This window comes from Mesoplodon mirus (assembly GCF_964341445.2).
Source record: "Mesoplodon mirus genome assembly, chromosome: 14".
Taxonomy (NCBI): Eukaryota; Metazoa; Chordata; class Mammalia; order Artiodactyla; family Ziphiidae; genus Mesoplodon; species Mesoplodon mirus.
This window is the reverse complement of record NC_138990.1, coordinates 5,448,855-5,472,915: the sequence shown is the minus strand read 5'-3', so window position 1 is coordinate 5,472,915 and position 24,061 is coordinate 5,448,855. Positions and strand designations below refer to the sequence as shown.

Below are 24,061 nucleotides of genomic sequence, written 5' to 3'. Positions count from 1 at the left end.
TGTTAATTACTGCTGTACAGCAAAAGTGACTCAGTTGTACGTATGTATAGATTCTCTTTTTTAAGGCTCTTTTCCATTCTGCTTCATCATAGGTTATTGAATCTAGTTCTCTGTGCTCTACAGGAGGACCTTGTTGTTTATCCATTCTCTGGATAATAGCTTCCATTTGCTAACCCCAGCCTCCCATCCCATCCCTCCCCCACCCCCACCCCTCTTTGGCTACCACCCCTCTGTTCTCTATGCTGTGGAGACTTTATGTGGTGGGTTAGGACAGGCTGGCAAGTGGACCCCAAACCAAGACTAGACGTAGGCTGTCTTACTCCAGTGGCCATACGGTTATTCATAAAGTTACACTGCCCCTCAGTATCCTGTGAAATAGGCAGTCTCTCCTCATACTGCTCACCTCATCCAACTTGCAAGAGCCTTCCCGGGCTTCTGAGGCCTAATCTCTGAGAAAAGTCTGAGAGAAAAATTCCCAAGCAGGTTCTGCTTTGTGTCCGCTGGTTCCTCAGGAACCTGAACAGAAACCATGAAGAGCTACCCCTGCTTTGTGGTTTATGACCATGCAACTCAGGCTGGGGATGTTGGAATTTGAGGCCTTTCATAATATTGCAGAGTTTATACAAAAATTTTGGAAATCTTGGCTCCTTTATTGGGGCCAGCTCAGCTAAGACCCTGCCCAAGATTGTTTGACAGAGAACACCTGTGATTTTGGAAATGTCTTAGTGAACCTCCATACTGGACAAATCTGATATGGAAGGTGAGGCAAGAGCAGGCCGTTATTCATTTCCTATCTCACCTGCCCCCTCATTGTTCATGTCATGGAAAAAGAAAAAAAGGGCATGGAATAGAGACCCTCTAGGAAGAAGCCACGTTCCTAAGCAACTGAGCTACATCATCAAAGGTTGGGTCCACCCAGGCTGCAAATAGATACCAGTGAGCAACTAGGAACACAGAGAAAGGCCTAGCTGTCAAGGGCTGGGAGGGCTGCACGTGACCCAGGAAAATGTGTGACCAGGGCAAGTCTCCACTTCCATTAAGAAGCAAAAGACTTAAAAGGAACCAAGGAATCCTGACAAGCAAGGGACATATCATGGAGTTCTAGGAGTTGGTGGGGCACATATGCGTCCAGAGACCCAATCCAGGAATGTTAGATGCCAAGCTTGACGCAACAAGATTGATTCTAGGGCTTCCCTGATGGCACAGTGGTTGGGAGTCCGCCTGCCGATGCAGGGGACACGGGTTCATGCCCCAGTCTGGGAGGATCCCACATGCCGCAGAGCGGCTGGGCCCGTGAGCCATGGCCGTTAAGCCTGTGCCTCCGGAGCCTGTGCTCCACAACGGGAGAGGTCACAACAGTGAGAGACCGGCATACCGCAAAGAAAAAAAAAAAAAAAAAAAGATTGATTCTAGCCATCAGTGTTGTGGACGAGGCTTCTTTTTATTGCCAGACTAAGGGAGGTTCAAAGTATGTAATTCTACAAAAGGGCAACGCTGGAGCAGTTAACAAAATACAATGCAACATGGGATCCATATTAAGCTGGGCAGAGGTGGTCATGTGGCCAGCTACCCAGAAGAGCTGGCCTGGCCTAATTACCACAGGGACCAGCGCTGCTCTGAATCTCAAGACAAAGTCAAGGCAGGCACACCACACACGGCCTCTGCAGCCTGAAAGATGCACTGTTTTGTACACCAAGAACTAAGAGGAAATCCAAACTCTGTGTTTTGAGAGAAGGAAAACAATTCAAGTGAATCTTCTGTAACTTTGAAAGATGTATTATTGAATATAATTTTAGTAGTAGAAAAATTGGGGGCATACCACTTGGGTGAGTAACCAAGTGATCTGGTGAGCAGTGAAACATCTTTGGAAACATCTTTGGTCCAGTTCAGTGCCATGGTCAATACTGCTACCCACGTAAAGCACATTTTGATAAGTTCTACATACGTACAATTCTCAGATGAGATAAAAGTCTCATGACGTCTGCCATGTCCGCCAGGATGAGCAAGCGTGTTACAGCCGATAGCAGAGCCCGGGCAGCTCGCACCATGGTGCCACGCTTCACCGAGGAGCACGGGTCATCAGCGAACTCTGAAGAGGCGATGCGCATCGTCTCACCTGGAAGACAGACACAGAGACACACGTGGGTAGACGGGAGGCTCAGAGGCTGGAGGTTGTAAAGATCTGTGGACGGGCCATCATGGCTCTCATTGCAAAACCACTATTACCAGGTGGTACCAGCTCCCTCAGTGCAGCAGGAACTTTCAAGGCAAACGCATAAGTGCACCCAGACAGGTGCTGCAGACAAAACCCAGGTATAAAATTATGTGTTTAGCATCAATAAGGAATATATTTAATTCAATTTGTCTAAGAACTGAGATGAATTTGCCTGACCTTAATCATTCTCACTCTGCACATCCCTTGGAACCAGTGGTATTCACTAGGCTAGCTGGTTTCTAACAGTTGAAGAATAAAGTTAACTGTTCCAGAGAGGAATGAAACTGAAGACCTTGGCCTCATGAGCTCTGTACTCTTAATTGGGCTAATCAGACAATAACAGACTATAGAGTTACCCCAAGTCTGTTCTTTTAATTCTCTGCTAGGAAGCTATTCTCTAATATAGAGAACACTTATGAGACAATTGAAGTGATTCAACAGATGTTTATTAAGCACATACTCATGTCAGATTCTCTTCCAGGCTCTGGAATTGCAAAGGTGACTAAGAACACCCTGGCCCCAAGGAATTCACAATCTAATGAGGACACACGTTATAAATACATACTTACAATAGTGATTATGTGCCGTCATAGATATATGATTAAGAATGAAGGCAAACAAGAGGAGGAAGTGATTTACTCATTTAGTGTGAGGCAGGAAGGAAGCTGTCAACGTTGATAGCCTTTGAAAAACTTAAATGTATTCACCAGGAAGACAAAGGTAGGAAGGAAACCCAAGGCAGCAGGAACACCACAAGGCTCCAGAACTTGGAACAGGGCGCTGAGTATGGGGAAATGCAATCACCTGGAAAGTCACAGCGAGTCAGGGGTGTGGGGAAGAGAGGCACCAGGGCCTGGATCACTGTGGAAGAGATCTGAACTGCGTCCTCAGCCGGGAGGGAAATGACTTCATAGATTTTTATTTTGGCCACATTATATAAAATAAACTGGAAGGGACAAGACTAGTGCAGAGAAAACAGGAAAACACGGTTATAATCTGAGGGAACAGTAATGAGGATGAGGACCAGGGAAATAGGAACGGGATAGAGAGAGGAAGGGAGTATTAATGATATCTGCATGAGAGAAACAATGGATTTGGGGGCTGGTTAGGTATGGAAACCAGAGACGAGGTGGCGATGGTGAATACGGACCCAACACAATGGACAGGTACATATTTGCACCACAGGAGAGGGAAACAAAGGGAGATCATTCACTACATGAGATGGGCCCCATGGGGTGGATATCCACCCGGAGAATGCAGAACTAGGAACTAGAACTAGGAAAAAGTATAATGAAGCTTCACAGAGCAGAACACACACAGGGGTACAAATGCTTCAATGAACCAGAAGAGTAGAGTTAATATGCCCAATTAATTAAATTAGGGTGACACAAGTCATTCAATATTTATTTATAAAATGATACTTCTCATCTATTCATCAAAACCGAGTTGATTTAAATAAAGTCAATTATATCCCTGAAAGGCCATGCATCCTATAATGTATCCTAAGATATAAGGGAAAATAAAAAAAAAACTCTTCTCATCATTGTACAGGCAGATCAAAATATAATGTAATTCCCTCAGTGTTGTAGTTATTTAAACCCTCACAGTGATCCTTTTTATAATTAAGAAATGTGGGTGTGTAAGGAAATATATTGTGTTGTTGGACTTTTAAAAGAGGCTACCATCTATGACACAGCCAACCAGCTTAGTCTTTACCCCTAGGCACAAACGAGTGGCTTAATATATAACAACAGCATGGGAGAAGTTTAAATATTCATTATCATACTGGTGAGTTTTCAAGATGTATGGCTCTAGAGGCCTAAATATACTTTAAGGTAGAGGCTGGCAGTTAGGAGGTACATATTCAACCCCAGTGTTCTTCTATCCTTGCCACAGACTTGCATAAATCTCCTCTCTGACCACCCCCTGTCCCTCAGAAAAAGACAGTAGCAGATATCTGAGTGGTGGGGAGAAGTCTACCTCATTCTCACTCTATAGAGTGCAGCAAGGAAGAACATTATACACCAAGGTGAATCTAATGAAATATCGAGAGGGTCACCCTAGGTAAAGAATGGACGCATTTGTATATGGTATTAATGGGTAAGTCAGCTGCTGTTGGAAGGGATCCACTTATTCAAGGAAGGGGGAGATTTATTCTGCATGTGAACCGAGGGAGCTACATGGTTGGTCCCAAATTTTCAGGTTAAGTTGGTATGAGTCATAGCTCGGGTAAGAATGGACCTTTCAGGCAGGGCTCTTCTCAGAAAAAAAGGGCCCTAAGAGGAGAGTCCAGTCACACCCCTTTCCAGCTTGTGGAGAAACCATGCCTAATGAAACGGATTTTCAAGATCAGATTTTCATATAGGGGGTCAGTATAAAGGCACTTCATCCAGATGCTGACTATTTGGTCAGCAATACTGCTTCAAAGCCAGGGGATGGCAGAGAGCAGGATGGAGCTGTCAGGTGGAGCTTGGGGACCACACCAGGCATTTCTGGAAGGCGCTCGGGAGATGTCCGTGAGAAAGAGAATGAGACCCAGAGAAAGAGAGAGATAGAGACAGAGAGGGATCCACATTAGCAAATGTGACTCTGCAAAAGGAAGTGTCACACTAAATTCTGAGATTATCCTCCAATAAATAAAAGACGATTTAATCCAATTTAAATTAAAACTACAGGGGTTTCCCTGGTGGCATAGTGGTTGAGAGTTCGCCTGCCTATTCAGGGTACACGGGTTCGTGCCCCGGTCCGGGAAGATCCCACGTGCCGCGGAGCGGCTGGGCCCGTGAACCATGGCTGCTGAGCCTGCGCGGCCGGAGCCTGTGCTCTGCAACGGGAGAGGCCACAAGAGTGAGAGGCCCGTGTACCGCAAAAAAAAAAAAAAAAAGAAAAAAAGAAAATGAAAACTAAAATCTCACTTTAAGCAGATACAAATGATTTCATGTTATTAAAGTTTTTAAAGGAAAGGCACTCTGGCGTCAGCTATAACTTTAATGCGTTTTACATCCCTGTAGTTTTAGGATTACTAAAAGAAAAAGGAAATCTATATTACAAAATGATAAGAGAGTTTATCAGAATAAAATTAGCTATTTTCCCCGGGAACTGCTTTTTCTATAAGACTAAAATATTTAGCTAAGAAATAGCATGCATGTGTAGGAGCTGGAAGACAGCAATAAAGAGGACACCAGAGCTGCCTGTTTCTTTTATATACACTCTTGTATTCAAGCTCATAAACTTGATTACAGACCTAAGCTCAGAGCAGGTCTTCTATGATAAAACCTTTGATCCTCTCAAGCCACTACCACCTGCTGGAAAGAAGAAAAAATTAACATCTCCAAATAAGTGACTAAGGGGAAATAATACTAATTAATCTGTATACAGCGCTTCTGTATAAAGGTTTAGTTTGTAAGTATTGTTCTAAAAGCTTTACATATATTAACCCGTGGATTAACAGAGAATATACATCTCTAACAAAGACCAAGTGTCACACCTGACTCCTTCCAAATATTATTAAACTATGAGATCAGCGATTATTCCGCTTCTGTGTTTTAGTCCCCTCAACTATAAAATAGGGGTGGAAATAAAACAGCTACTTCGTAGGCTGTCATTAAAGTTAAATATCAAAGATAATGCATTCAAAGCACCCAGCACAAGGCCTTGCCAGTAATGGGAGCTTACTCATTACTTACCATTAATACCGCAGCTAACACTATCACTGCGATCCTCTCCAATACGACAAGAATAATTGGTGAACTCCCAGATAAAGGTTTGGAAGTGCATTTTGTGGCTGACTTCACTGCTTGTGTACACAATAATTAAGAAGCAAGAAAACATCTGCCTGATAAAAACGTATCGCTTTAAGGCAGAATATAACCCATCCCCCCAAAAAAATGGTGTTAGTGCTTGGTTTTCAATTTGGTGCTTGTTTTGGTTCTTATGCTTATGAATTGGAACCTTTGCAAGGACTTGATAAATGTAGCAAGAGCCACATTCCATAAAATGGTGATTACTGTCTTGCTTAAATGCAGTAGAAGACCGCAGACTTGGAAACAGTAAACAGCGATGTGCTAAGCGTAAAAGAAAAATGGAGTGCGGAGGATCAATCCTGAATCCGATGTCACTTAATATTTTTATAAAAATAAAGAGAAAAGATATTGATAAACATGGTAACTTTAAATTTAATTGTGCAGTGGAAGTGTTTCTGAAATAACTGCACTGTATCAAACATATAATTAAACAAAACCTATTGTAAGTTACTTTGTAAAGCAAGTAAGCACCCAATAAATTATCTTTGTTTATAAATCCAAAATTTCAATAACCCTGTATATGTAAGGCAAGTCTCTCTATAAAAAACATGCTGTTGACTTTATACTCTTAAGTCAATAAATGTTTCTATTGATTAGTATCTTTATTCTTCTATAACCATGACTACAAATCAAAACCAACTGAAATGTCAGTAGACTGATATATAGTACTTGATAGTTGAAATGTGATTTCAAAAAATCTTTTAATGTGATGAAGAAAGAAAAGCAATGCCATAAGTGGCATCCTGACTGAACAGCAGAGAAAATATGATCATCAAAAATGCTATCATCTAATTCTGAATGAAAAAGGCAGGCTCACCATCTCAACATGCAAATAGAGAGGATGTTGGCTTCCTCTTGCTAATTAAGACACTGTGTTAAAAAAAAAAAGGGCAGACTTCCGGGTAAGATGGCGGAAGAGTAAGACGCAGAGATCACCTTCCTCCCCACGGATACACCAGAAATACAGCTACACGTGGAACAACTCCTACAGAACACCTACTGAATGCTGGCAGAAGACCCCAGACCTCCCAAAAAGCAAGAAACTCCCCACATACCTGGGTAGGGCAAAGCGGAGAGATTCCCGCACAGAGAATCGGTGCCGAGCGGCACTCACCAGCCCGAGAGGCTTTGTCTGCTCGCCCGCCAGGGTGGGTGGCGCTGGAAACTGAGGCTCGGGCTTCGGTCAGAGAGCAGGGAGAGGACTGGGGCTGGCGGCGAGAACTCAGCCTGAAGGGGGCTAATGTGCCACAGCTAGCCGGCAGGGAGTCCGGGAAAACTCTGGAGCTGCCGAAGAGGCAAGAGACTTTTTCTTCCCTCTTGGTTTCCTGGTGCGCGAGGAGAGGGGATTAAGAGCACTGCTTAAAGGGGCTCAACAGACGGGCGCGAGTCACAACTGAAAGCGCGGAGCCCAGTGACGGGCGCGGGACGCTGGGGCTGCTGCTGCCGCCGCCAAGAGGCCTGTGTGCGAGCGCAGGTCACTGTCCACACCGCCCTTCCGGGAGCCTGTGCAGCCCGCCACTGCCGGGGTCCCGGGATCCAGGGGCGGCTTCCCTGGGAGAACGCACGGCGCGCCTCGGGCTGGTGCAGCGTCACGCCGACCTCTGACGCTGCAGGCTCGCCCCGCACTCCGTGCCCCTCCCTCCCGCCCGGCCTGAGTGAGCCAGAGTCCCCGAAGAGGCTGCTCCTTTAACCCTGTCCTGTCTGAGTGAAGAACAGACGCCCTCCGGCGACCTACACGCAGAGGCGGGGCCAAATCCAAAGCTGAGACCCAGGAGCTGTGAGAACAAAGAAGAGAAAGGGAAACCTCTCCCAGCAGCCTCAGAAGCAGCGGATTAAAGCTCCACAATCAACTTGATGTACCCTGCATCTGTGGAATACATGAATAGACAACAAATCATCCCAAATTGAGGAGCCAGGAGTCAGTGCTGTGCCTCTGAGGTGGGAGAGCCAACTTCAGGACACTGGTCCACAAGAGACCTCCCAGCTCCACATAATATCAAACGGCAAAAATCTTCCAGAGATCTCCATCTCAACACCAGCACCCAGCTTCACTCAACGACCAGCAAGCTACAGTGCTGGTCACCCTATGCCAAGCAACTAGCAAGGCAGGAACACAACCTCACCCATTAGCAGAGAGGCTACCTAAAAACATAATAAGGCCACAGGCACCCCAAAACACACCACCAGACGTGGACCTGCCCACCAGAAAGACAAGATCCAGCCTCATCCACCAGAACACAGGCACTAGTACCCTCCACCAGGAAGCCTACACAACCCACTAAACCAACCTTAGCCACTGGGGACAGACACCAAAAACAACGGGAACTACGAACCTGCAGCCTGCAAAAAGGAGACCCCAAACACAGTAACATAAGCAAAATGAGAAGACAGAAAAACACACAGCAGGAGAAGGAGCAAGATAAAAACCCACCAGACCTAACAAATGAAGAGATAATAGGCAGTCTACCTGAAAAAGAATTCAGAATAATGATGGTAAAGATGATCCAAGATTCTATTTCCCAGATCCAAAATCTTGGAAATAGAATAGACAAAATGCAAGAAACAGTTAACAAGGACCTACAAGAACTAAAGATGAATCAAGCATCGATTAAAAACACAATAAATGAAATGAAAAATACTCTAGATGGGATCAATAGCAGAATAACTGAGGCAGAAGGACGGATAGGTGAGGTGGAAGATAAAATAGTGGAAATAACTGCTGCAGAGCAAAATAAAGAAAAAAGAATGAAAAGAACAGAGGACAGTCTCAGAGACCTCTGGGACAACATTAAACGCACCAACATTCAAATTATAGGGGTTCCAGAAGAAGAAGAGAAAAAGAAAGGGACTGAGAAAATATTTGAAGAGATTATAGTTGAAAACTTCCCTAACATGGGAAAGGAAATAGTTAATCAAGTCCAGGAGGCACAGAGAGTACCATACAGGATAAATCCAAGGAGAAATACGCCAAGACACATATTAATCAAACTGTCAAAAATTAAACACAAAGAAATCATATTAAAAGCAGCAAGGCAAAAACAACAAATAACACACAAGGGAATCCCCATCAGGATAACAGCTGATCTCTCAGCAGAAACTCTACAAGCCAGAAGGGAGTGGCAGGACATAATTAAAGTGATGAAGGAGAAAAACCTGCAACCAAGATTACTCTACCCAGCAAGGATCTCATTCAGATTTGATGGAGAAAATAAAACGTTTACACACAAGCAAAAGCTGAGAGAGTTCAGCACCACCAAACCAGCTTTACAACAAATGCTAAAGGAACTTCTCTAGGCAAGAAACACAACAGAAGGAAAAGACCTACAATAACGAACCCAAAACAATTAAGAAAATGGGAATAGGAACATACATTTCGATAATTACCTTAAATGTAAATGGACTAAATGCTCCCACCAAGAGACACAGATTGTCTGAATGGATACAAAAACAAGACCCATATATATGCTGTCTACAAGAGACCCACTTCAGACCTAGAGACACATACAGACTGAAAGTAAGGGGATGGAAAAAGATATTCCATGCAAATGGAAACCAAAAGAAAGCTGGAGTAGCAATTCTCATATCAGACAAAATAGACTTTAAAATAAAGACTACTAGAAGAGACAAAGAAGGACACTACCTAATGATCAAGGGATCGATCCAAGAAGAAGATATAACAATTGTAAATATTTATGCACCCAACATAGGAGCACCTCAATACATAAGGCAAATACTAACAGCCATAAAAGGAGAAATTGACAGTAACACAATCATAGTAGGGGAATTTAACACCCCACTTTCACCAATGGACAGATCATCCAAAATGAAAATAAATAAGGACACACAAGCTTTAAATGATACATTAAACAAGGTGGACTTAATTGATATTTATAGGACATTCCATCCAAAAACAACAGAATACACATTTTTCTCAAGTGCTCATGGAACATTCTCCAGGGTAGATCACATCTTGGGTCACAAATCAAGCCTTGGTAAATTTAAGAAAATTGAAATTGTATCAAGTATCTTTTCTGACCACAATGCTATGAGACTAGATATCAATTACAGGAAAAGAGCTGTAAAAAATACAAACACATGGAGGCTAAACAATACACTACTTAATAACGAAGTGATAACTGAAGAAATCAAAGAGGAAATTAAAAAATACCTAGAAACAAATGACAATGGAGACACGACGACCCAAAACCTATGGGATGCAGCAAAAGCAGTTCTAAGAGGGAAGTTTATAGCAATACAATCCCACCTTAAGAAACAGGAAACATCTTGAATAAACAACCTAACCTTGCACCTAAAGCAATTAGAGAAAGAAGAACAAAAACATCCCAAAGTTAGCAGAAGGAAAGAAATCATAAAAATCAGGTCAGAAATAAATGAAAAAGAAATGAAGGAAACGATAGCAAAGATCAATAAAACTAAAAGCTGGTTCTTTGAGAAGATAAACAAAATTGATAAACCATTAGCCAGACTCATCAAGAAAAGAAGGGAGAAGACTCAAATCAATAGAATTAGAAATGAAAAAGGAGAAGTAACAACTGACACTGCAGAAATACAAAAGATCATGAGAGATTACTATAAGCAACTCTATGCCCATAAAATGGACAACCTGGAAGAGATGGACAAATTCTTAGAAATGCACAACCTGCCAAGACTGACTCAGGAAGAAATAGAAAATATGAATAGACCAATCACAAGCACTGAAATTGAAACTGTGATTAAAAATCTTCCATCAAACAAAAGCCCAGGACCAGATGGCTTCACAGGTGAATTCTATCAAACATTTAGAGAAGAGCTAACACCCATCCTTCTCAAACTCTTCCAAACAATATCAGAGGAAGGAACACTCCCAAACTCATTCTACGAGGCCACCATCACCTTGATACCAAAACCAGGCAAGGATGTCACAAAGAAAGAAAACTACAGGCCAATCTCACTGATGAACATAGATGCAAAAATCCTCAACAAAATACTAGCAAACAGAATCCAACAGCACATTAAAAGGATCATACACCATGATCAAGTGGGGTTTATTCCAGGAATGCAAGGATTCTTCAATATACGCAAATCAATCAATGTGATACACCATATTAACAAGTTGAAGGAGAAAAACCATATGATCATCTCAATAGATGCAGAGAAAACTTTCGACAAAATTCAACACCCATTTATGATAAAAACCCTCCAGAAAGTAGGCATTGAGGGAACTTTCCTCAACATAATAAAGGCCATATATGACAAACCCACAGCCAACATTGTCCTCAATGGTGAAAAACTGAAACCATTTCCACTAAGATCAGGAACAAGACAAGGCTGCCCACTCTCACCACTCTTATTCAACATAGTTTTGGAAGTTTTAGCCACAGCAATCAGAGAAGAAAAGGAAATAAAAGGAATCCAAATTGGAAAAGAAGAAGTAAAGCTGTCACTGTTTGCAGATGACATGATACTATACATAGAGAATCCTAAAGATGCTACCAAAAAACTACTAGAGCTAATCAATGAATTTGGTACAGTAGCAGGATACAAAATTAATGTACAGAAATCTCTGGCATTCCTGTACACTAATGATGAAGAATCTGAAAATGAAATCAAGAAAACACTCCCATTTACCATTGCAACAAAAAGAATAAAATATCTAGGAATAAACCTACCTAAGGAGACAAAAGACCTGTTTGCAGAAAATTATAAGACACTGATGAAAGAAATTAAAGATGATACAAATAGATGGAGAGATATACCATGCTCCTGGATTGGAAGAATCAATATTGTGAAAATGACTCTACTACCCAAAGCAATCTACAGATTCAATGCAATCCCTATCAAACTACCACTGGCATTTTTCACAGAACTAGAACAAAAAATTTCAAAATTTGTTTGGAAAAACAAAAGACCCCGAATAGCCAAAGCAATCTTGAGAACGAAAAACGGAGCTGGAGGAATCAGGCTCCCTGACTTCAGACTATACTACAAAGCTACAGTAATCAAGACAACGTGGTACTGGCATAAAAACAGAAAGATAGATCAGTGGATCAGGATAGAAAGCCCAGAGATAAACCCACGCACATATGGCCAACTTATCTTTGATAAAGGAGGCAGGAATGTACAGTGGAGAAAGGACAGCCTCTTCAATAAGTGGTGCTGGGAAAACTGGACAGCGACATGTAAAAGTTTGAGATTAGATCATTCCCTAACACCATACACAAAAATAAGCTCAAAATGGATTAAAGACCTAAATGTAAGGCCAGAAACTATCAAACTCTTAGAGGAAAACATAGGTAGAACACTCTATGACATAAATCACAGCAAGATCCTTTTGGACCCACCTCCTAGAGAAATGGAAATAAAAACAAAGATAAACACATGGGACCTAATGAAACTTCAAAGCTTTTGCACAGCAAAGGAAACCATAAACAAGACCAAAAGACAACCCTCAGAATGGGAGAAAATATTTGCAAATGAAGCAACTGACAAAGGATTAATCTCCAAAATTTATAAACAGCTCATGCAGCTCAATAGCAAAAAAACAAACAACCCAATCCAAAAATGGGCAGAAGACTTAAATAGGCATTTCTCCAAAGAAGATATACAGACTGCCAACAAACACATGAAAGAATGCTCAACATCATTAATCATTAGAGAAATGCAAATCAAAACTACAATGAGATATCATCTCACACCAGTCAGAATGGCCATCATCAAGAAATCTAGAAACAATAAATGCTGGAGAGGGTGTGGAGAAAAGGGAACACTCTTGCACTGCTGGTGGGAATGTGAATTGGTACAGCCACTATGGAGAACGGTATGGAGGTTCCTTAAAAAACTACAAATAGAACTACCATATGACCCAGCAATCCCACTACTAGGCATATACCCTGAGAAAACCATAATTCAGAAAGAGACATGTACCAAAATGTTCATTGCAGCTCTATTCACAATAGCCCGGAGCTGGAAACAACCTAAGTGTCCATCATCGGATGAATGGATAAAGAAGATGTGGCACATATATACAATGGAATATTACTCAGCCATAAAAAGAAACGAAACTGAGCTATTTGTAATGAGGTGGATAGACCTAGAGTCTGTCATACAGAGTGAAGTAAGTCAGAAAGAGAAAGACAAATACCGTATGCTAACACATATATACGGAATTTAAAAAAAAAAAAACATGTCATGAAGGACCTAGGGGTAAAACGGGAATAAAGACACAGACCTACTTGAGAATGGACTTGTGGATATGGGGAGGGGGAAGGGTAAGCTGTGACAAAGCGAAAGAGAGGCATGGACATATATACACTACCAAACGTAAGGTAGATAGATAGTGGGAAGCAGCCGCAGAGCAAAGGGAGATCAGCTCGGTGCTTTGTGACCGCCTGGAGGGGTGGGATGGGGAGGGTGGGAGGGAGGGAGATGCACGAGGGAAGTGATGTGGGAACAGATGTATATGTATGACTGATTCACTTTGTTATAAAGCAGAAACTAATAAAAAGAAAAAAAAAAGGGCAAATAGGAAGGTAGTGGTGGGGTGGGGAGTTAATGTCTAAATTCCAGAATTTAAGAATATGTCAGAGGACATCATGAAGCCTAAATCTTAGCAGATGCAGAACGCAGGTGTGATCTCTGCCTCCTTAGGAAATCATTCCAGTTTGAGAGACCTCTAATTGTTAAAATATTTTTCTTCAATTATTTTGGTCTTCCATGTGTTCTTCTGAACCACACATAAAAATCTAGTCCCCTTTTCAAATCAATAAATCTTGAGAGAATTTTTTTTAATGTCCTTCAGGGAGAAGGAAAATGCCAAAACAAACACACATCAGCCATTGCCTGAGAACTAATGCTGCATCCAGATTATGAAAAGACAACTCACATAGAGAAATGAACAAACAACCCCCCTTAGTTTTCTAAATGTTAAATACCTCCTAACTAGTCATTAAAGTCGGGATGATTAGTTTGCTTGTACACCAACTTTTAAGCAAATTTATAGTGTAAACATAAAAGGTGTTGCCAATTAGCTTTTGAGGGAAAAAATCTGGTTTCTGGCATGTTCTGAAGACAAATGATAAGATAGATAACAATTGATATCAAGTCACTATGACCTATTTCAGGATCTAAATTACTACCTATGTTTGAAAGATATCAAATATGAGCTCATAGGTGGAGTCCAACTCCTTAATTTCAGAGGAGAAAAGCCAAGTATCACGAACCTTATATGGCTCACTCAAGGTCACACAGCCAACTTAATGGCAGAGTTCAGACCAGAAGCTGGGTCTCTTGACTCTGAGTTTAAATTTGCTGCAATTTACTACTGTAGCATATTTCTTTGGAAACCTTCTGTTTTTGTATGGTTTCACAAATTCACAACTGACTGTCCCCAAGTTAGTCCACATAACTTAAGCCTTTTTATACCAGCTTGGATGTCTTGATGCTATGCTTAGGTGCAAATATACTTGCAAGTTCCTATGGTATCTCATAATTGTCATTAGTAAAACTAATTAATACTTGCACCATTGATTTCAATCAGCTTAGATATAAATACAAAGAAAAGCAAATAGGAAGTATAAAGAAAGCACATTATATAATTTGCATCTTAGAGGCTGCAGATGAATAAACTACTCTTGAAATTGTTATACTGTAAAATAACAAGTCAACTTAACTTTTTCTAAAGTAGTCTTTGGCTAAACAAAGCACAGGAACAATTCTTATATTGAGAAAAGTGGATTAAGGATAGAAAACTCTACCACACATTTCAAAATTAGAAACAAAAAAAAAATGTTCCAAGTAATTGGTATCATGATCATGGTAAATGGTGCTATAAAATTACAGCTTAATTAAGCTATATTTTAAAATATCACATGGAGAAAACTGATTTTCTTCACTAGTTTGAGGGTGAAAAAAACAGAATGATCAGATTCTAGGATTTAAATGGCACAGTCTATGCTTTATTTTCTGAACTGCCATTGATTTCCAAGTCATCACAGAGAAATGGCAGTTTCTTAAATGTGATTATAGCCATGAGTCTTCTTTACTGAACTGACTGGAGGCATCCATGTCACCATCATTCTGGCTCCTATATTAAGAGAGATCACAGAAGGGCCACATCTAAATCAACATCAGGATATCAATTGTACAAAACAACGTAGAGCTGCCATATGATCCAACAACTCTGCTGCTACCTACACAGAACATCTAAAAGAGCTGAAAGGGCTTCCCTAGTGGCGCAGTGATTGAGAGTCTGCCTGCCGATGCAGGGGACACAGTTTCATGCCCCGGTCCAGGAAGATCCCACATGCCGTGGAGCGGCTGGGCCCGTGAGCCATGGCCGCTGAGCCTGCGTGCCTGGAGCCTGTGCTCCGCAACGGGAGAGGCCACAACAGTGAGAGGCCCGTGTACCGCAAAAATAAATAAATAAATAAATAAATAAATAAATGAACTGAAAGCAGGGATTTGAATAAATATTTGTACACCAATGATCACAGAATCATGATTCACAATAGCTACAAGGTGGAAACAACCCAAGTGTCAGTCAACCGATGAATAACAAAATATGGTATACACACAGTGGGATTTATTAAGCCAAAAAAGAAATGGCATTTTGTTACATGCTATGACATGGATAAACCTTGAAAACACTAGGTTTAGTGAAATAAGCCAGACATAGAAGGATAAATATTGTAGATTCCACTTACACAAATTCACAGAGACAGAAAATAGAATAGAGGTTGCTAAGGGCTGGTGGGAGGGAAAATGGGGTTGTTACTGTTGGATGGTTACAGAGTTTTTGTTGAGGATGATGAAACGTTTTGGTTATAGACAGTGGTGATAGTTACACAACACTGTGACTGTATTTAATGCCACTGAACTGCATATTTATAAATGGTTAAAATAAATATGGTTTATGTATACTTTACCACAATAAAAATAAAGAGGAATAAAAAAAAAAGTATTTTTTTCTGGTGGGAGGATCTGGCAATAGGTAATGAACAAAATTGATTGAAGATAACTCAAAACCCTAAATTCAAAAAGACAAACTGCCAAAATGTGCTAATCAAAGCTTTCTTCAGTTCTGTGATCAATAGCTTGTCATGAGGGTCATGATGGATCTCAGAGAGTCTTCTCTCCTTCCAACTCAAAAGTACATTCTTAAAATAAGTGAAGTAAGGTTATAACAAACATCAACCTTGAGAGGAAAACATGTCCCAACAGGGTGACATGCAGTCTTATGGGTGAGGGAAATTTGGAGGGTTAGAGAGTAACGGTCCTGTCTACACTGCCTTAAGTTTGTAGGGTTGACTGTAAGATCATATCTATAAATGGGTGCTAAGTATATAAGGAGTTATATATCATTTTGTTCATCCTTTTATTCATTCAATAAGCATTTATTAAGCACCTGCTATGTGGTAGATACTTGTTAAGTTCTGGATATTCAAGGTGAAGTCACGATTCCTGCCCTCTACTTACCAGCATCCTGACCTTTCTGAATGACTTATTAAAAAGGATCATCTGAAGAACATCTGTAGAGAAACACCCACTGATCAGCCATTTGGAAATTCAAGAAAGAGGAAGGTGCATTTTGGGGAGCTGGGACTCATGAGTATGTAGAGGATGCTTAGTCAGCTACAATAATAAGTAAGAGTGGCCAAAAAGTGTGTGTGTGTGTATGTGTTTCTATATATCCTATATATCTATATCTATATCTGTATCTGAATCTAGAGAGAGAGACTAAGTTTTTCATTCTTTATCCCTGCAATGTATAGCTTTTAGCCCTGATTCTGAGAGAAGGCAGAGACCAGCCACACACTGCTGACCTCTCTTCTCCAATTCCCTGCTAGATTTCTAAAAACAAAGAGTGTGGATGAGAATGTCCCAGACAAATACACCCTTCATGATTAATTAGTTTCTCAGCCCCATATTGAGCAGGTCTGGGTCAACAGAGAGATTTCAGGGCCCCTCTAACTTCTTAACATCAAACCCTAAAGGAAAAGTGGGCCTGAGGGGTCTAGGACCCCTTTCCTGTAGACTAATTCAGTTTTTGACTAATATTTCCAAAGGAAACAGATGCCATCTGATCACACTAGTTTCATGAAATTAAAGAGAAGTATAGAAAGAGAGATGAAAGCATGAAGATTACAGAAAGTCAATGAATTTTAACGTTTTCTCTCCTTCCACTGGAAGGGAGATCTACTACCACAGTCAAAATAATGTAGGGTATCCAGAATGTCAGGAAACATGACAAAATTACTTTTTTAATTTGCTAGTTAAAATTTCAAATATTATCAATATATTTCTTAAACCTCCAGAACGTTGTTTCTTATAAAGTACATAAAAGCTTAAAGCAAGGATCCAATTGTTATACTGAAAAAAAAAGTCAAATAAATGTGCTCTTTTCCCTGTATTCCCAGACTTTGTGGACACTGTTTTGATGAGGAGCCATTTTCAGATTCACTTGCCGGTCCACCGTCCTCCTGCCTTTGCAGGCTGCTCTCAAGCAGAGGGATCCCCATTCTGTGCTCCTTAGCGGTCATTTCCTTCAGAGTTAGTGGAAACTGAGTGATAAATGACTTGAAAATTACACTGTATGTACTTGCCAGTGAAAGTAGGCGCCCAGTTCCTTGGCAAATAGAGTTCTCACTACAAATTAATAAACTCACATTGGGAATATAATTTAACCTCCTAGGTAGGTCTGCCTATAGGGAGAGAATATTCTGGTCATGCTGACATTAGTATTTCACTCTGTATGGCAGCATAATACGTATTAATACAGTAACATGGATTTTTTTTTTTTTAAGATTTAGTTTTATTTATTTTTGGCTGCATTGGGTCTTCGTTGCTGCACACGGACTTTCTCTAGTTGTGATGAGCTGAGGTTACTCTTCGTTGTGGTGTGTGGGCTTCTCATGGCGTAGCTTCTCTTGTTGCAGAGCACGGACTCTAGGCACGCAGGCTCAGTAGTTGTGGCACATGGGCTTAGTTACTCTGCAGCATTTGGGATATTCCCAGACCAGGGATCAAACCTCTGTCCCCTGCATTGGCAGGCAGATTCTTATCCACTGTGCCACCAGGGAAGTCCCCTAACATGGATTTTTAAAGCAAATACACATGGTTGTTTAATTCTTACTTCACTCACATACTATAAAGATGGAATAACTGACAAGCAATTGCCCTGGGGCACCGCTGGGAGGTGTCTGATTTGTGGTAAATATGGGAACTGGTTTTGAACAGCGAAGGGGAATTCATTTTCAATTCCTTCTCTGAACAGCAAGTAGCTTTTCCTACCAAAAATGAATTTGCAGAAGAAGTTGGGGAAGAAAATGCAGATGTCAAAAAAACTATCGATGTGGAGAACTTATTTAAGAGACACAGAACGGAAGCATGACTGAGCAAACTTGGACTTAACAAGCAAAATTCTAAGCCACTGCCAGATGGTATTCAGGACCATGAAGTACGAAGCAGGCATCCTGGCACATTGGGGAGAGGACAATGGCAGCCGAGGCTGATTCAGTCCAAGCCCACACAGAGGTCACCATCTATTCACACTAACCCAACGCTGTTACTTGGATGGAATAAAAGGCCTGTATGAATCCACTGTGCATCCTTTATAAGAGGCCCTATATAAACAAAGGGTAAGCAACTATATTTAATAATCACAGCAGATTGTGGGTTCAGTGATTTTTAACAGACCCATTCGTTACCTTCACACAATTCCAAGCTAAAGAACCTTTTCAGGTATAAATGAATGAGCACGCACACAGATAAACACCCACCAAGTGTGACCTATTTAAATACTCCAGTCAAGGCTTCGGCACAAAGAGCTGGCAAAACCAGGAAATGCAACCATTTATAGAATTTAGCCTAAAGGCTTCTTCTGCTTCATGTGCTACACATTATAATTACATTTGAGAATCCCCAAATCTAATATTTTCAATAATCAACAGATGCAGCTAGAGATCATGGCCAAAAATGGAAGCATTGCTAAAATCTATTCTGCCCGATTGTGTGGATCTCTTCAATGTTAATTAATGTTGCCTCATCACTTCTGCTTACCTTTAGCTCATCTCCCTCTTCTCCAGAAACTAAGAACACATGCCTAAATGATCTCAAGAACTCCTTCCATGTATACCATGATGCAAGAAGTAATAATAGCTATTTATAAAGTACTATGTACCAGGCACAATGTTCAGCACTTTACATTTATGATCTCACAATGAGGTGAACAACATTACCTTCACTTAAAGATTAAAAAAATTATGGCTTAGCTTAGAAAGGTTTATTAATTTGTCCAAGGTCAGCTTAACACTGGGAATTGAATCTAAGGCTAATTGACTTAAAAGTCTGTGATCCAGGCTTCCCTGGTGGCGCAGTGGTTGAGAGTCTGCCTGCCGATGCGGGGGACACTGGTTTGATCCTTTTCCGGGAAGATCCTACAGGCCATGGAGCAATGAAGCCCGTGCACCACAACTACTGAGCCCATACGCCACAACTACTGAAGCCTTCACACCCTAGAGCCTGCACGCTGCAACTACTGAGCCCACATGCTGCAAATACTGAGCCCATGTGTTGCAACTACTGAAGCCCATGCACATAGAGCCCATGATCCACAAAAAGCCACTGCAATGAGAAGCCCACACACCACAGTGAAGAGTAGGCCCTGCTCCCAGAACTAGAGAAAGCCCATGCACAGCAACAAAAGAAAGCTGAAATATAGCTGAAAGAAAGAAAGGGGGAAAAAAATGTTCTTAACACCAATCACAATCAGTGATAAATTATTTTGTGGCAATATTTTTTAAACTGATCTTTTAAATAAAATCTAGGCACAAAAGTGACGTCCTCATGCACTCTAATTTTAAGGAGATAGGTCAATACTTAAACAAATAAAATCACAAGAGGATATATAAAATAGGAAATGCAATGGAAGAAGGTCCTTGTCTCTCTCTGTAAAATCAGACATCTGATATGCTTATCTTGATTCATAGATGTCCAACTAACAATGCTATTGTGTTGTGATGAGACTCAACTTCCTTTTTCTCCTAGAGACAACTTTAGAACCTTCCTTAACTTGAAAATAGAACTGTCCAAGAGTAAGCAAAAACGTTGCAGTTTTCTTTTAGATTGTAGAGTGTAACACTATGCATTGTGATGCCCAGTCAATGTTTCTGCATTAAGGCTAGAGACATATTTAAAGTACAGCTGATTGTGCATGCAAAAATCACATATTTTTTTTTCAAATGCAACCAACCTTACAGTAGAATGAGAAACCCATAATCATCTATGGAAATTAGTCTGCTTTCCACCTATTATGCATATGTATGCCAAATAATTCTAGACTAAAAGAAAGAACAAAAAAGGACTAACTCTTCATCACATGACAGATTTTGCTAATCATTTTGAATTTCCACCACCTTGAAAAGTAAAGATTTCATATTTCTCACTATTAATTGGATATCACTGACTAGCTCTTTTCAGTTAGAATTTGGGGCTCCTCTAAATCTTAGCCTTATTAACCTTCACATATGGAAACGAAGAATCAAGTAAAAATGTTAATATTAATATTCTTCTAGCAAAATATTAAGTAACAAAATTATCAGTAGGATAAGCTCTTAAAATAATTGTGCTTTGTCTCTGAGAATATACCAGTGAAGAAACTGGGCTCAGATTTCTTGATCTTAAGTCCTGGTTCTCACATTTTTTTCCTTGTGTGACCTTAGGAAAATTACTTAAACTTTCTAGGACTCAACAGTAAAATGAATAAAATACCACCTCATGTCACTGATTTACATAAAACTTAAATGAGAGGAGGTAAGAGACTGAATATGAAGAAATATATCTCCAAGACACCTGGGAATGCATGTGAAATACAGCAAACAACTTTATAAATGGCCGGGCAATCCCTGAGCTAAAAAAAAAAAAAAAAAAAAGAAAGAAATTAGCAACCTTGAAATAAAAATGGTAAATTGATTCTGAAGCATTGACAATCTTAGAGTTATTAATAGTTATTTAGAAGCTAGACTTTTAATTGCTACAGATGGGACAGGAGAATGTCTTGACCCTCACAAGGAAGAGCTCTGTAATGTTTTTTACCCAAAATAAAATTGAGAAACTTAAAGTGCTATATCAGTGAAAATATTAACTAGAAAATAAATGTGTCCTCTGGCAAAGAGGAGTGATAAAGAAACATGTCTGTCCCTACCCAGAAAAAAAATCATACAGTTTCATTTATATTTGGCAATGATAGTTTATAATCAGAGTACTAATCTCATGTGTTTGTAAGAAACTCAGTTATAGTATCTGCATAGACTAGAAGCGGAGAAGTTATTTTAAAATTTAGTTTCAGGTTGGTGTTTTTTGGGGATTCTTGTCAGAAACAACATCAAATGCTTTTTGGAAGGATGCATAGGAATCTCTCAAATAAGGCTTCCAAAAAATGAGTATACAGTTCAAAATTATAGAACACTGTAGTTGTGCTGAGTGGCAGGATTAATGCTCTTAAAGAACTTAATAATTAAACTAAAAAAAATTAATGAGTAAAGAACTTCAGATAATAGAAGTATAAGGAATACAATATATAACAAACAGTTAAAAATATTTATAGTAGTAGAACAAGAATTTGAAAGCATGAATTAAGAACCATGATACTTTGAACCAAACAGATTGTGTGTGTGTGTGTGTGTGTGTATGTGTGTGTGTGTGTGTTTGGCTGTGCTGTGTGGCTTGTGGGATCCTACTTCTCCAACCAGGATGGAACCCAGGCCCCCTGCAGTGGAAGTGCAGGGTCCTAATCACTGGATTGCCAAGGAATTCCCCAAATAGATTTTTAATAACAGATATTAAATCTGAAAAGAAGGAATAAATAAAAAAATTAGATACAACTAAAAAGAAAATCTGTGCAGTAGAAGACAACTAAAAATACTTAACCAAAAAAGGGCACACATAGTTAAAGAAATGAAAGATAAGAAAAAGAAATATGTAGAGAATATAGAGAAAATTTCTAAGATAAGGCTACTTGGGATTGCAAAGAAGGGGATAAATAGAATGGAAAAGAGCCAGTATTTGTGAGACAATGGATGAGAATTTTCCAGAGTTGAATAAATACATTAATATTCTGATTCAGGAAGCCCAACATACACCAACCAAGATAAAAAAAAAGGAGTCCACACTTGGTAACTTCATAGTAAAACTGAAGAAAACAAATGTCAAAGAGAAGATTTTAGTTTAGCTACAAAGAAAAAACAGACCAGCTACAACATAATGACAAATTATACAGACAGCATCCTTCTCAATGGCAAAATGGAAACCAAAAGACAGTAGCATAATATCTCCAACATGCTGAGAAAACCTAATAGGCAAACCAGAATTTTATGCCTAGCTAAAATATTATTTAAAATGAGAGCAAAATAAAGACGGTTCCAGAAAAATATGAGACAGCTTACTGTCAAGCACCTTCACTACTGAAGAAACCATTAAATTTACATATCATGAAGAATTGGGATTCACAATAGAATAAATTTAAAAGATTAATAAAATAATGTGTATAAATAACTTAAAATAACCCAGTTTGTAACTAGCCCATAGGAATTTTTTTTAAATGGTATCCAATAGTAATACTAACCAGTGGTAGTTGTAATAGTATATTTTCTAATAAAGATGTCTAATAGTGTTTTTATAGCCTCTAGTCCTTAACTTTCATCTTTTAGTATAATATCAGTGATAACCCATCCTATCAACATATAATACATTTGATTTAAATACCTCACTTTGTGTCTTCATCTAAATGTAATTCATGGCAAAGTACTACTAATTTGATCAGTATTTTAAATAATTACATAGTCCTCTCCATTGCCAGAGCCACTATCTTAACCAAACTCTCAGCATACCACCTAAGATCTTACAAGAGTGCCCAGTTAGTTCCCCAATTTCTAGGCACATCCTCTTCTTTTTATTCATCCCATGCTCATCAGCAAAAGCTGTCAAGTTAGTCAAATCATGAGAATCAAGACCTATAATGATAGCTAATCAGAGTATGTTATTGTATTATATTAAATCATGAACTCTAATATATAGTTATTTTTTTTGTTTGTTTGTTTTTTTGCGGTACACGGGCCTCTCACTGCTGTGGCCTCTGCCATTGCAGAGCACAGGCTCCGGACGTGCAGGCTCAGCAGCCATGGCTCATGGGCCCAGCTGCTCCGCGGCATGTGGGATCTTCCCAGACCAGGGCACGAACCCGTGTCCCCTGCATTGGCAGGTGGACTCTCAACCACTACGCCACCAGGGAAGCCCTCTAATATATAGTTTTAAAGAATTCTACCAATTATCCCTCCTTTACTTCTTATCCAGACATAGTCTCTTAGTGCTTTAGCTTATACTACACTCTGACATGGAAAATCTTCTAGCTTTTACTAAAAGCACAACACTCTCTTTTCTGCCTATAAACTCCTGTTCTGTTTTCTCTAACCATCACACACCTATATTCTTTCTTCCATGGTCAGTATACACTTCGCTGACCTAAACTGATTTTTCATTTCCTGTAGTTGTAGAAAGTTGGCCTACATAATTCTAGTTATTCTAATTTATACTCAATCTTTTAAATCCTCAATGGAATACCAAACTGAGTTCAATCAGTGTAATTTCAGTATGAAATGTATTTTGTTCTTTTCTAATCTTTTAAAACTAGAAACCAGTTAACAAGTACAGGAAAGCTCTATTAAATGGAATCTCATTTTGTCTCCATTCTGGATAGCAGAGAAAGGACCAATCAATATAGAGGACTTGGTCCACTATTATCATAATAAATATTCACAATCAGCCCTAATCGCAAACATCTTAGAATAACAGCTTGTGTAACACTATTCTTTTTTTTTTGTTTGAACGTGGCAATTTTCAAAAAATACAATCAACTACCTATGGAAATTACAAAGGTCTAAATAATAACAGCATAGAGCTCTTGCAAGAGCTGAGTTTTTTCCCCATAGACTAAAACTATTTATAGACTGTATTTCCAAAACTTGATTTTTTTAAACACCTCTTCCCACTT

The 24,061-nt window shown here is 39.8% G+C and overlaps 1 protein-coding gene across 3 annotated transcripts in view; it reads right to left on the bottom strand.

Moving 5' to 3' along the window:
• The window catches only part of CTNNA2 (catenin alpha 2), a gene marked incomplete at its 5' end in the record, with an annotated part of 1,039,969 nt that overhangs the window by 812,223 nt on the left and 203,685 nt on the right, over positions 1 to 24,061 (bottom strand). For all 3 annotated transcript variants that reach the window (XM_082642275.1, XM_082642276.1, XM_082642277.1), the window contains one exon: positions 1,950 to 2,116. In XM_082642275.1, coding sequence (XP_082498401.1) covers positions 1,950 to 2,116 — 167 coding nt within the window. The remainder of the gene's footprint in view (positions 1 to 1,949; positions 2,117 to 24,061) is intronic.